At 37.1% G+C, this 13,600-nt stretch overlaps 1 protein-coding gene across 2 annotated transcripts in view; it reads left to right on the forward strand.

The window, feature by feature from the left end:
• LOC127417240 (mothers against decapentaplegic homolog 3-like) overlaps window positions 1-13,479 on the forward strand; it is a 34,393-nt gene extending 20,914 nt beyond the window's left edge. For both annotated transcript variants that reach the window (XM_051657112.1, XM_051657113.1), the window contains 8 exons: window positions 1,677-1,870; window positions 1,995-2,123; window positions 2,698-2,772; window positions 2,855-2,905; window positions 8,417-8,629; window positions 9,019-9,156; window positions 9,290-9,434; window positions 12,360-13,479. In XM_051657112.1, the coding sequence (XP_051513072.1) occupies window positions 1,677-1,870; window positions 1,995-2,123; window positions 2,698-2,772; window positions 2,855-2,905; window positions 8,417-8,629; window positions 9,019-9,156; window positions 9,290-9,434; window positions 12,360-12,483 (1,069 nt within the window). In that variant the 3' untranslated portion in view covers window positions 12,484-13,479. The remainder of the gene's footprint in view (window positions 1-1,676; window positions 1,871-1,994; window positions 2,124-2,697; window positions 2,773-2,854; window positions 2,906-8,416; window positions 8,630-9,018; window positions 9,157-9,289; window positions 9,435-12,359) is intronic.
• The last annotated feature ends 121 nt before the right edge of the window (window positions 13,480-13,600 follow it).

The following is a 13,600-nucleotide window of genomic DNA, read 5'->3' on the forward strand; positions in this document are numbered from 1 at the left end:
TGGCATGTTATACTGCAACTGTTTTCTGCAGTTGAATAGGCCATTATGGCATTTACCCATTGTTTTCTAATTGGCTATTATCAATTACAAAGCATTTTAATTAAAAGCTTTATTAAGAAGGCAGAACATTTGTTGTTAGCATGTATTGGATGAGTGGTTTTAAAGGGGAAACTATTTTGAAACTGTAAAATCATGTCAAACTACTAATAAAAAGTAGCTAGTAATTTAACTACATTAAAGGAGGGATGGAGCTATTAAAGGGGGTAATATATTTTTAAAAATATATAACTATCAGCTAGCGATGCACCGATATGAAACGTTTTTGGCCGATACGATACAAATTTTTAACGAAACAATTATAGGCCAATAATGATAATGATACCGATATTTTGCCAATTACCTTTTGTCATCAGATCACTCTTTTAATTTGGAATTATGTTTTAAAATTTAACAAAGAGGTACAAAAGTTTTTTACTGTTCTAACAATAAATAATTTCCATTGAACTTGGATTAGATCTGTTAAACAATTTTTTAAAGAGACCCACATTAAAGATAAATAGAAGATAAACAGATTAAAAAAAAGATACAAAAAATAATTGAATATGATAACATTATGGTTGATATGAAATTTTTTTGAATTTCCATTTTTGCAAAAAAAAAAAAAAAAAAAATGAAAATAACCAAAGGAACAAAACCCCCTTTTAAATTCTGTATTATAGGGGTAAAATGGATAATTCTGTCCAGACTGCTAGAGGTCACCGCTTGCTCACACTGCTCTGACTGAACCGCTGATCTAAGCACTGAATGCAGACAGTACTTTAAAATGCAGCGTTTTAAGGTTTAAAAATTGTGCAAGGTGATGTTGCAATTTCAATCTTAACTCAATCAATCATTCAGCATTAACAGATATCATACCGTTGATGAGAAGTCAAAGTCTGCTGGTTTCAAAGCATTTTCAGATGGTTTTTGTGGCTATTATTTCTAGATTGAATTTTTAGAGAGTGTGTTACTAATTAATTATATTTAAAAAAAACGATCAGTTTTTCATATCAGCATTTTCATGCTAATAACTGATGGTTTTAATTTGGTCAGTAATTGGCCGATAAATATCGCTAGCCAATATATCGGTGCATCCCTACTATCAGCTGATAAAATTGTAATCAGAGCAGTATTTTTCTGACACAAAAACAATTAGGATCTCAGGATTATGGTGACAGCATTAAACAGCATTTGAACAGATACATTTACACTAAATATCACCAATAATACTAGAAAAAAAATCATAATTAAACATTTTCAAAAACATAGGGATGAACAGTTGCATTTAACTACATTTTATATAATTTTGTAAAATAAATTATATATAAAAAAAGTTGTATATTGCTACAAAAATTAAGGGAAAAAAACATAAAATTGCATGCAGGCAACTGCATTAATTGGTCAATCCTTTCTTCAACCGTTTCATTTTAATTAACCTCCTGAAGAAACAAAAAAATAGCGATTTAGAGTTTTTGATGCTACACTGTTAAAAAGAAGCTTGTTACTGGAAAAGGTACTCTGTTTTTAAAACAGCTGAGCTACTACCACGTTACTGAAAAATGTAATATAGCAACGTCACTACTTTTAGTTACTCCCCAACACTGCTCATTTCATTACCTCTTAAACTCTATCTACAGGTCTCTGGATGGCCGTCTGCAGGTATCTCACAGAAAAGGCCTCCCTCATGTAATCTACTGCCGACTATGGCGCTGGCCTGACCTGCAGTCCCACCATGAGTTGCGCGCAGTAGACTTGTGCGAGTTTGCTTTCCACATGAAGAAGGACGAGGTGTGTGTGAACCCATATCACTACCAGCGTGTGGAGACACCAGGTGAGCTCAGAAGGAGTTCTTAACTCTAACTCTATTATTTAAAGGCTGTTCACTTCTATAATCAGATCTAAATCTGAAATAAATGTTAGTGATTTATTTGGACATTTTTCTTGTGTGTGTTCAGTTTTGCCTCCTGTCCTGGTTCCCCGGCACACTGACATCCCCACAGACTTCCCTCCACTGGATGATTACTCCATCCCTGAGAACACCATTTTCCCTGCCGACATTGAGCCTCTGAGCAACTACATACCGGGTGAAAACATGTTTTCTCTCTGAAAATCACGCATTAACTTTCACCCAGACATGCCCTCAGGACTACACAATAGACATTACTCACTCTAACACAAACATTGGCTCACAGACTCATTGCTCTTTGATTTTGCAATGTCTCAGGTCATATACACTGTTTTGTCAAAATCAGTGTTCAGTCTGGTCAGTTATCAAGTTGGCCAAACCAAATAAAGGCAAGCACAGATCAAAGCGCTCAACTCATGACCGATAACATCATAATGAGGTTTATACTCGATTAATGAAGACTGTTGGTGTTAAAAGTGTTTCGCATGATTCAAACAGTAGAAAGAATTCCACTTTCTCACTATAGGACACATTTTAACAAATTGCTGTGTGGCATTTAAGTTAAGTGCCATTTAAAGCCTAGCGCACACACACTACAAGGCTTGTCACGCTTTTATGTTTAAGTCTGTGACTGAAAACTTCTGATCATAGTCAATTCATAATGTGTATAAAATCACCAATGCTCTTCTTGTGTTCTGATTGTGTGCTTTATGTGATATTTAATAACAGTAAATGTCCGATTTGTGTTTCAGAGACCCCTCCTCCAGGCTACCTGAGTGAGGATGGGGAAACCAGTGACCACCAAATGAACCACAACATGGACATAGGTTAGAGCTCTGAGCTCACATACAAGAGATTGATACCAGAAAACAGGCCAGGTTCTGTTATTAATCTGCTTTGGTTTCTCAGGTTCACCAAACCTTTCACCCAACCCTGTCTCTCCTGCAAACAGCAACCTAGGTAAGAAAATACATGCATCTTTTTTTTCCCACCCAAGTATGTACTATATTTCAGAACCAGATACTGTATTACTTAGGTTGTTTTCACACCTGGCTCGTTTGGAGCATTGTTTTGGAACCTGGTGTGTTTTCTCCCTTAGTTCGGTTCGTTTAGGTGTATATGAACATGGCAATAACACTTGTATCTGCACCAAAACAATTTCAAGCGTACTCTGAAGCTGTTTGTTTGTGGTGAGAATGCAATCTGACCCCATGGATCAAGGAACCAGCCAATATCCCTCTGATCTCCATGAGTTTTCCAAATCTGTAGGTCAGCATGCCACTGTAATTCATAAACAGAATGTGGTTATAGCCTTTTTAGTAACTATATTAGATATACACTCACCGAGAACTTTATTAGGAACACTATGGACCTAATAAAGTGCCCAACGTGGTCTTTTGCTGTTGTAGCCCATCCACCTCAAGGTTTGACGTGTTGTGCATTCTGAGATGCTATTGTTTTCACCACAATTGTACAGAGCGGTTATCTGAGTTACCGTAGCCTTTTTGTCAGCTCGAAACAATCTGGTCATTCTCCGTTGACCTCTCTCATCAACAAGGCATTTCCGTCAACACAGAACTGCCACTCACTGGATGTTTTTTGTTTTTTGGCACCCTTCTGAATAAACACAAAAGACTGTTGTGCGTGAAAATCCCAGGAGATCAGCAGCTACAGAAACACTCAAACCAACCCATCTGGCACCAACAATCATGCCATGGTTGAAATCATTGAGATGACATTTTTTCCCCATTCTGATGGTTGATGTGAACATTAACTGAAGCTCCTGACCCGTAACTGTATGATTATATGCATTGCACTGCTGCCACATGATTGGCTGATTAGATAATCACATGAATAAGTAGGTTTACAGGTGTTCCTAATAAAGTGCTCAGTGGTTAGTGGTAGTTTTTAATATGATCTCTTCTCTGTGTTGTATAGTGGTATAACAGACACAGGCAGGACGGCATTAGTAACTTTCTGACAGAAAAAAAAACAAGAAAGAAAACCATTTAGGAGGCATGAAATAGAGCTAGCTTCTCAGTTTTAATTTTATCAGTCTTAACGTGGCTTCACTCTCTTTACTGTTTGATGTGTTTGTGTGTGCATGAGAGAGCTATGTGACCGTAAGAACAGGCACTTTTCAATGCAGAAATGATGCAGAAATATAACGGATAACAATAAACATGATGTAAATTTTACAACCGTTTCATAGATAATGTTTATGTGTAGCACAACCAATCTTTGATTGGAACGCACATTCTGTACCATGCGGCAGTGACATAAACACAACTATAAAATTTGTACCGGTTGACACATTTTTATAGGTATATCATTTTAACTGGTTTACTGACGTACAAGCTAAATCCCGGAACAGCGCACAAACATTTTGACCAACAATGGGACAGATTGCTCACATGTGACTTTTATTAATACAATATTTGTCCGTTTTGAAATGTTTCCTTGTGAAAGCGAACCGAACCAAGAATAAAATGCAACATTTTAACTATTTTAGCCCCTGTTTTGGAACAAATCAAATGAGTGACAGGTCTAATTCTCTTTCCCCTTTCACATGTGGCTGTAATTTGGTTTATACATTGAAAACAATAATTTCCCTCAAAACTGAGGTCTTTGTTTTGATAGGAGTCGGTCTGATTTCTTTAAGTACATCATGGGATGGGGACTCTCCAACCCACTGTGTGGTCTGGCTTTAATCTGTCTGGAATATCTCTGCCATATTATCTCCATAATGTGGCTTTGCCTGACCCTGCTTGCTGTGATTACTGAGGGTGGTAGTCTGCTTCCCTGAGTTCATGAGAAAACAGTGGGGCAAGTCACTGCCAGTAAAACAGATGAGTAATGCCACCAGTATCCTGTAGTCTCCTCGTCACTTGGGGATGAGGATGGGAAGACATTGTCTTAAAAGAGCAGACAAAGTTGTTTGTTTTTTTCGTCAGTTTTATCAGTTTTCTGAATCATATGACCATATGAACTATGAGTTTATATAATCATATAAACTATTGGGTTTTTGTGCATGATGTTGGGATGTGCAAAACTGCATATTTTCAAAAATCGACTCATCAGTAGGTTGTCTGGAAAGCTAGTTGGTCTTGAGGAAGCCCTGTATATTTTGGCTGGTTTAGGATCATGCCCAGTAGAGACAGATGAGATGTGTTTCTTTGGGATATATTAATTCTAAGTGCAGTCCTTCAGTGGGTTAACTGACAGATGTTAAACTAATAACTGCTGCTGACCGGAAGCATGATTTAGTGTTAAAAAAAGTAGTTAAGTATATATCGGTCGGCCGATACTTTCACTGATATATCGGTGTCAGCGTATATGTTTACCAATATGCGCAGATATGAAAACTTTTTTTCAGAACATATTATGCAGAAAACAATGCTTTAGAATTGGTGTCATTATGTAGTTTGTCCATTAGAGGGCACTCCGATTCCATTGTTTACAGAGCTGAACTGATAGTGGCTCTGCAGACAGGGCGGAGTTAAGCGGTACGGTGTTAAGTGGTGTCTTCGCGGTAAGTTGCTAACTAGTTTGTGAAATACATGCTGGAAAGTTAATAAACAATGACCCCATCATTTTCCCTTTTCAATATTACTAATATAGCGTTAACCCTGTCCCTGACAACCATGTCACTCATGTCTGTTTGCTGTTAGCCAGCTATAGTTTGTCAGTGCAGTCAGTAATGTAGCAGATTGATAGGTAAACATCAGAGCATCTTTTTGCAGCTCAGTAGACAACGTAGCGGTGGTGGATTGTGTCTGTTGAGTGGTGATTTCACACTACGCTGTTACCTAGTTGGTGAGACCCAATGCTGGAAATTAAATAAAGTCCATCTTTTACTCTCCGTGATAACGAGCTTATAGCTAACTAGCTAACCACGTAGCTACTTTCATTGTTGTCAGCTGAGTGGAAGCTAATGTGTAAACATGTATTCACCAAACTGTTTTGTTCAGGATTCACAGTTTGGTACCCCCTTGAACCGAACAATTCCAGTCCTTGCATTTATAAAATGTAATATTTAAAAGTCTGGTTTTCCACTGTTGAAAGTTTCCCCTGAACTTGTATAGCAGAATACGGTGTAACACCGCTGCCGCTGTTTATCTCTTGACATGGCAAGTGTAAATGCTTCCTGTTTTACAACCTGCCAATAATTGACTGCCAGTATTAATATAGTCAGCCTTTGACTTATACTAAACAGTACTACTGATGTTTATTTAGCTATTTATTTTATTTTTATTTATTCTTTATTTTAATGGTCAGCATTTGACTGATACTGAATATACAGTACTGATTTTTATTAAGCTATTTATTGTATTTTTATTTATTCTTTATTTTCTCAGTGTTCATTTCTAGAATTTGTTGACAATGTATAATAATAATGTCAAATATTCTTTGATAAAAATATTTAAGAAAGCAGCCTTCTGAGTACCTTTGCATAGTCATATCGGTGCAAAATTGGTGAACAATCCACATAGAAAAGGTCTGTTATCATTCCAGCTCAAAAATTAACTATATCAGCCACCATATCGGTAATCTGTGAATTTCCCCCCTCTAAAATCGGTATCATCTCGGTCTCAAAAATCCCATATCGGTCGGGCTCTAAAAAAAAGTAATAATATATATATATATGTTTCTCAAAAAATGATCGTTTCACTTTAAAAGACATTCATTTAACCACTGGAGGTGTATCAATGACGTTTATGCTGACTGTCTGTGACTTTTGGAGCTTCAAAAGAGAAATCTCCATTCACTTGCATTTTAAGGACCTACTGTGCTAAGATATTTTTCTAATTTTCTTCAAATGTGTTCTGGTGAAGAATGAAAGTCATATACACCTGGTATTTCATGAGGGTGAGTAAATAATGAGAGAATTTTCATTTTTGGGTGATCTATCCCTTTAAATTTACAATTAGTAATTTAGCAAATCTTTTATCAAAAGTGACATCCAAATGAGGAACATAACAAGCAATTTGTCATACAGAAGTCAACAATATCTGCAGTGTCACACCGCCTAGTTCCAAGAGTAGCTATATTATATATACTGTATATTGTACTATACAGTATATATACACTCTATATTGTGTAAATTTGTTGCAAAAGTGGTATTTTGATGGCTATACCCTTTAATGCAGGGGTGGGGATCCTTTTTCCCATTAAGGGCCATTTGAGTATTTACGAAATTATTTGCGGAATTAACATACGCATACTGTTACGTGGTCATGCACCAAGAAAAAAACTACAATATTTTGCTTTATTATGTCAAATTATTTTGTATCATTTTATTTTTATGTATTTTTGACTGCTTCTGGAATCAAGGCCATTTTTTTGCTTTTTAAATTATTTCTCGAATGGCCTTGCGGGCCAGGTAAAATGGTCTCGCACGCTTTATACAGCCCTGAGGCCTGACGCTCCCCACCTCTGCTTCAACAGTTGTATACTTGATTCAGTCTTTTAAAGGAATAGTTCACCTAAAAATTATTATTTTTTAATAAATATTTACTCCCCTTATGTATCATCAGAAGACATGGATTAAACCACTTGCGTTGCATGGATTCCCTTTATGCTGCCTTTATGTCCTTTTTGGAGCTTAAAAATGTTGGAACCCAATGACTTGCATTGTATGGATATAAACACATCATGTCTCCAAATATGATGACAAAATATATTTTGATTGTGTTCTGCACTAGAAAGAAAGTCATATGGGTTTGAGATGGCATAAAGGTGAGTAAATGATGAGAGAATTATAATTTTTTGGGTGAACTATTCCTTTAAGGGTATAAATAAAGAGACAGCCCAGAGAAGTTTTCACAGCGAATGCTGGTACACTGCTAAAAGGATGCTAAAACCCTCTCTGAGAGGTTGCGGCTCAATTCATCCCCTTTAAAGCACTGTCACTAAAATATTAAAGCTAAAAAATTCAGACAAACATGAGATAAACTCACTAGTCAGTCTTACTGTACCGAATAGGCAGTTATTTGATGACTAGTTGACCACCCTGACCCATCCCAAAGTGTTGTAGGGGATTGAAGGTTAGTTCTGACTTTAAACATGGTGTGTGTGAAATAGTTAGGAAAACCCAGTCCTCCCACAGGCCATAATCCGGAAGGCTTTGGGTTCAGAGTTGTGTCAGAGGAAACCTCACATACAAGGAGCCTTTGTTTAAGTCCTCTCTGTATTCTCAGCCAGTCTATGTAATAATAATATCCTGTTGCTGTGATGTTTTATCTCTGCAGAGAGACACCAGGGGGTTGAAGTAGAAAAAAACAAATAACCTATTTCACATGGGCAGCCTGCATGAATGTGAATGTGATCACTAAACACAGATTTTACTCCAAAGTCCAATTTACTTGTCCTTTTCGCCTTTATTAGTATTTATTTTAATAGTTCAATGTCTTAATTTTTGTTGCACTTCTCTTCTGTATCTCTATGCTTATATTTGTGTGTGTGTTTCAGACCTGCAGCCGGTGACATACTGTGAGTCTGCGTTCTGGTGCTCCATCTCTTACTATGAATTGAACCAGCGTGTGGGCGAGACCTTTCACGCATCGCAGCCGTCAATGACTGTGGATGGCTTTACAGATCCCTCCAACGCGGAGCGCTTCTGTCTGGGTCTGTTGTCCAACGTCAACCGCAATGCAGCCGTGGAGCTCACGCGCAGACACATCGGTACAGTCACCTTACATTTAGGACTATTCATCAGATTTTACAGACAATACTGGATTTAGCGGTTTTTATAGTTTTGCATTTTTTATTTAGTTTTCACTGCAGTTTTAATAAAAAACAAAATTGTTAGTTTTCAAGCTACGACTGTTTTAGTTAAGTTTTTCCATTGTTTTCTATTTTCAGTTTAGTTGTTAATGTTAACACTATCTAGTGGCATTTTCATATGTAATGTAGGTGTTAATATTTCAAATTTTATAATATACTGGGTTTCTAAAACTTAAAGGTATTTAAAGTCATTTTATTTTAGTTCATTTTGGAATTATGAAAATATATTTTAATGTAGTTTCCGTTTTTGACACTCCTATCCCCACCCTTCCGCCCTCTTTCTCCAGGCCGAGGTGTGCGCTTGTATTACATTGGTGGTGAGGTGTTTGCTGAGTGTCTGAGCGACAGCGCTATTTTCGTCCAGAGTCCAAACTGTAACCAGCGTTATGGCTGGCACCCTGCTACAGTGTGTAAGATTCCTCCAGGTGAGTCAGTCCATCAGTGCAGTTTGATTGGCTGTGTGTATGTACATCCTGTGAGTCACTCTGGCATGTTCTAGTGTCAGCCTTACTCATTATGTTCTGTAGGTACATGATTGTGTTTCTGATTTACTCATAGGCTGTAATCTGAAGATCTTCAACAATCAGGAGTTTGCCGCTCTGTTGGCGCAATCAGTGAATCAGGGTTTTGAGGCTGTGTACCAGCTGACCCGCATGTGCACGATTCGCATGAGTTTTGTTAAAGGCTGGGGAGCAGAGTACAGGTAAACCAAGACACATGTAACGTATGCTCAGCTACAATAACACATCATACATACAAACAGTTTTTAAATGATTTTTATGCATAAGTTGTCACACATAATGAAAACTATAGATAGTGGATAGTAAATGAGCTTTTTAAAAACAAACCCATTTACAAGGAAAGTAAAATAAAAAATACAATAAAAATAAATGTAAAAAATTTTACCCTCTTCAGTCACCTATAAACTTACAGTGCATAATAAATCTGCAAAACATCAAGGTTTTCCAAGAAATAATAAAAATATTTCTAAATTGACCAAAACAAGTAAAAGTTTGTTTTTCATAAAATAGAATCTTTTCTAAACTTGAAGTTTCTTTTGAATTATGAAGATAAGAGAATTGGCCAGAGCTGGACATCTCTCTATCCTCCCTTTTACGGATGTCACAGGTCATGAAGCCACATATGTGGCCCCCCTCCATGAGCATGATTGGGAAGGTTTTGCTCTCTAAAACAGCAGCAAACTAGCTCTGCTTCTACCTCCAACACCCCCTGACATCTCAAAACATCACAATTCCCCTCATCTTATAAGCATTCATGTTATACGTCAGACATAAAGCACTTCTGTCAGCTAGTCTAACTCTCCTCATGTCCCCCTTTTCCACACACTGTATTAAGCTCTTACATTCTTGCCCCCTTCACTCATATTTATGTTATGAATAGTTGCTTCAAAACTCATAATGCCCCCTCCACAGTTTTATCTTGTATACTTTATTTTTTATCTCTGTAAGGGATCTTAATGATATGAGCTGCACTGGTTTGAATTGCTTTATGGCTCTGTACTCAGCTGTTATAAAGTTAACCTGTTATCAGATGAGTAATAATTTCCATCTGTGGTTCCTCCCTGAGATAAACGAAAGCAGGACTCCCACCATGTTGTATATATGAGTCTTCGCCCTCGTCTTTGGCTGAAATATAAACAGCAGGGAATTGTGACTCCACTGCAGTCTGATAGTTTTGCAATGCTGCTCTCCACACAGCCTCATGTCAGAGTAGATGAGTCACAATGTTTGACAGAAATACTGCGCCTGAGGAAATGTGGTTGTTTAACGTGCTGGGCAGCAGTACCACTCATTACCATTAAGGTAACCAGTAGAAGGTTTAGCTCAGTGACAGTGGCCATTGCTTGAGGGGCTGCACTTTGTTTTAACTAAGGTTTTCAGTAGAGAGAATTAAGACAGCAAGATGTAATTTTGTGCTGCAGGGAGGGGGGAACAGAAAAAGATAGGCAGGTTTTAAGTAGAAGAAGGGAGAGTAGAGTATGACGGCAGGAAACATTGTGTAATAGAAGGAATGCAGTAGATAGATGGGAGTTCTTGGGAAGGAGACATGCAAAAGTAGGTGTTCAGAGAGCGAAAGAGTGAGACCTTTACAATACAGGCCCAAGTGTTGCATACAGGTATGAAATTGATGATAAATGAAGCATATTTTTTGTTGCTTTTTCAGAGGTAGAATCCCATTTCCTGCTTAGATTCATTGTATTAAAGGAATATTCTGGGTTCAGATAGTTCACCCAAAAATTAAAATTCTCTCATCATTCTCATGCCATCCCAGATGTGCATGACTTTATCATCTGCTGAACTCAGATGAAAATTTTTAGAAGAATATTTCAGCTCTGTAGGTCCATACAATGCAAGTGAATGGGTGCCAAAATTTTGACACATAAGTCAGCATAAATGTAGTCTATAAGACTCCAGTGGTTAAATCAAATTCTTCATAAGTGATATGATAGATGTGTGTGAGAAACACAAGTGTTTTTGGTGATCCACATTCTTCATGCATACCACCCCCTACTGGGCAGGGAAAAGAATTTCAAGCAAAAAAGGACTTAAATATTGATCTGTTTCTCATCCACATCACCTATCATATCACTTCTGAAAATATGGATTAAAACACTGGAGTCGTATGGATTACTTTTATGCTGCCTTTATTTGCTTTTTGGTACTTCAAAGTTCCGGCCACCATTCACTTGCATTGTGAGGACCTACAGAGCTGAGATATTCTTCTAAAAATCTTCATTTGTGTTCTGCAGAAGAAAGAAAGTCTTACACATCTGGGATGGCATGAGGGTGAGTAAATAATGAGAGAATTTTCATTTTTGGGTGAACTCTCCCTTTAAGCAAAGTTAATAAAGAAACAGTGAGGAATTTACAAAGGAAGTGAATGGGCCCAATTTTTGGAGGGTTTAAAGGCAGAAATGTAAAGCTTATAATTTTATAAAAGCACTTACATTCATTGTTCTATTAAAATTGTGTATTATTTGCGCTGTAAAGTTGTTTAAATTTACGTTTGTACAGTAGTTTTAGGTTTTACGGCGTTTCTTTTTATGGCAACAAATTTGTAAAATTGGATAACTTTACACAGAAAAGGTTTGTAAATGATTTTATCACACTAAAATCATGTTTACACACATATTGTTTATGTCTTGTGGCTATACTTTTGAAAAAGTTCATATTTTAATGTTTACGGATTGGCCCTCGTTCCCTTCCATTGTAAGTGCCTCACTGGAACCCAGATTTCTGTTTTTAAAACATAAATAAATAAAATAGAAAAGTAGGGACAAGCCTAAATTTATTTTTGTGGTCATTAACATTATGCCACAAATGCTGTTGATTGAGCAAATCTTGTTTTGAACCAGGAATGTTGCTTTAATGTTCTTTTCGGTCTTTTCTGAATCACTTAAAAAAAGATGCTCTGTTCATGTAAATTCTGGGGATTAAAAATGAACACCTATGATATTTAATCCCTTTTTTCCTTTGACTGTAATGCACAAAAAGCTAATGCTTGCCCTTGATTATGTAAAATGGCTATTCCTGGCCAGGCTGTAGTTTGCTGAAAATGCTTGGCAGGCATGGCTGCACATTACTGACCCAGATTCTCCCTCCTGCAGGCGGCAGACTGTGACCAGCACCCCCTGCTGGATAGAGCTGCATCTTAACGGCCCCCTGCAGTGGCTGGACAAGGTGCTCACTCAGATGGGCTCTCCAAATATCCGATGTTCTAGCGTGTCATAGGAAAACTCTCAACCTATTTCATGTCACCAAGGAATGACCCCATTCACACCCATCTAATGACACCCAGGACCTGCCAGCTGTCACTGCTGAATGCCAATGCAGCATTTAAACAGAGTAAAACTAAGGACGGTAAAGACGAAAAACTGCTGGACTCCCTAGAGTGTCACTCTATCAATTGCAGATCTTAAAAAGGATCAAATGATATAAGCACTTTCAACCAGTGAATGACACTCATGAATAATATTTTTAAAGTTTAGAATGAGGCATTTCCCTCATTGTGAATTCAAATTTTATTGTACATTATGTTTATGTAATTAGGAAATTGTCTATTTTTTTAATCAAGATAATTACGAAGTATTTCATGCATTCAATGAAATACTCAGTTATATCTGAAGGTATAAATTGATATGATTGCTTAAAATCATAGACATCCTTGTGGAAAGGCCTGGAAGTTAGACTTTATTACAGTCACATGCTACACCGGACAAACCGTCATAAAAAGAGTTCTTAATTTCCACCACCTTCAGTGAAGGGGTTTTTATGTTTGCCATTCTGAAGCTGGCAGTAAGCTTGCTGCTTGCTCTGGGCTGCTTTGTCCAGTTGTTGTGTTGACCAGGTTTGTACTTAAGGCAGGGACTGAGAGTGTAAAATATAAAAATAAAAAGGTACATCATCTATGGTAGCACAGTCTTCACAATGAATAGCACTTGTTTTTACAACTCGATATTTGTCAGTGACAAATACAGCTGATAGTGCCATTTTATTCCTTTGACTTGAAGATGGTGACTGTTTGGTTTTTAATCAACAAAGGCAAGCCAAATATTTTGTAATACTGTAAGTATTTTTGCATAATAAACTGAATGGAGATTGCGGAAGTATATTTTTACTGCTATCCTATAGAGTATTGTATATAAGATTGAGTAGTTAAGTGTAGTGTTTATCATGCATCTGCAGGTGATTGTCAAAGGAGTTGCTGCACCAATTAAAACAAATGGATGGAGAAAACAACAACATCATAATATGTCATCTACAGTATATGTAGATATATGTAGGGGTAAAAATGCACACTATTTTTGGATTGAATGCACACTGTTCAAGGACTGAAGGCAAGTACTGC

Source organism: Myxocyprinus asiaticus, chromosome 26, assembly GCF_019703515.2.
Source record: "Myxocyprinus asiaticus isolate MX2 ecotype Aquarium Trade chromosome 26, UBuf_Myxa_2, whole genome shotgun sequence".
NCBI classification, from domain to species: domain Eukaryota; kingdom Metazoa; phylum Chordata; class Actinopteri; order Cypriniformes; family Catostomidae; genus Myxocyprinus; species Myxocyprinus asiaticus.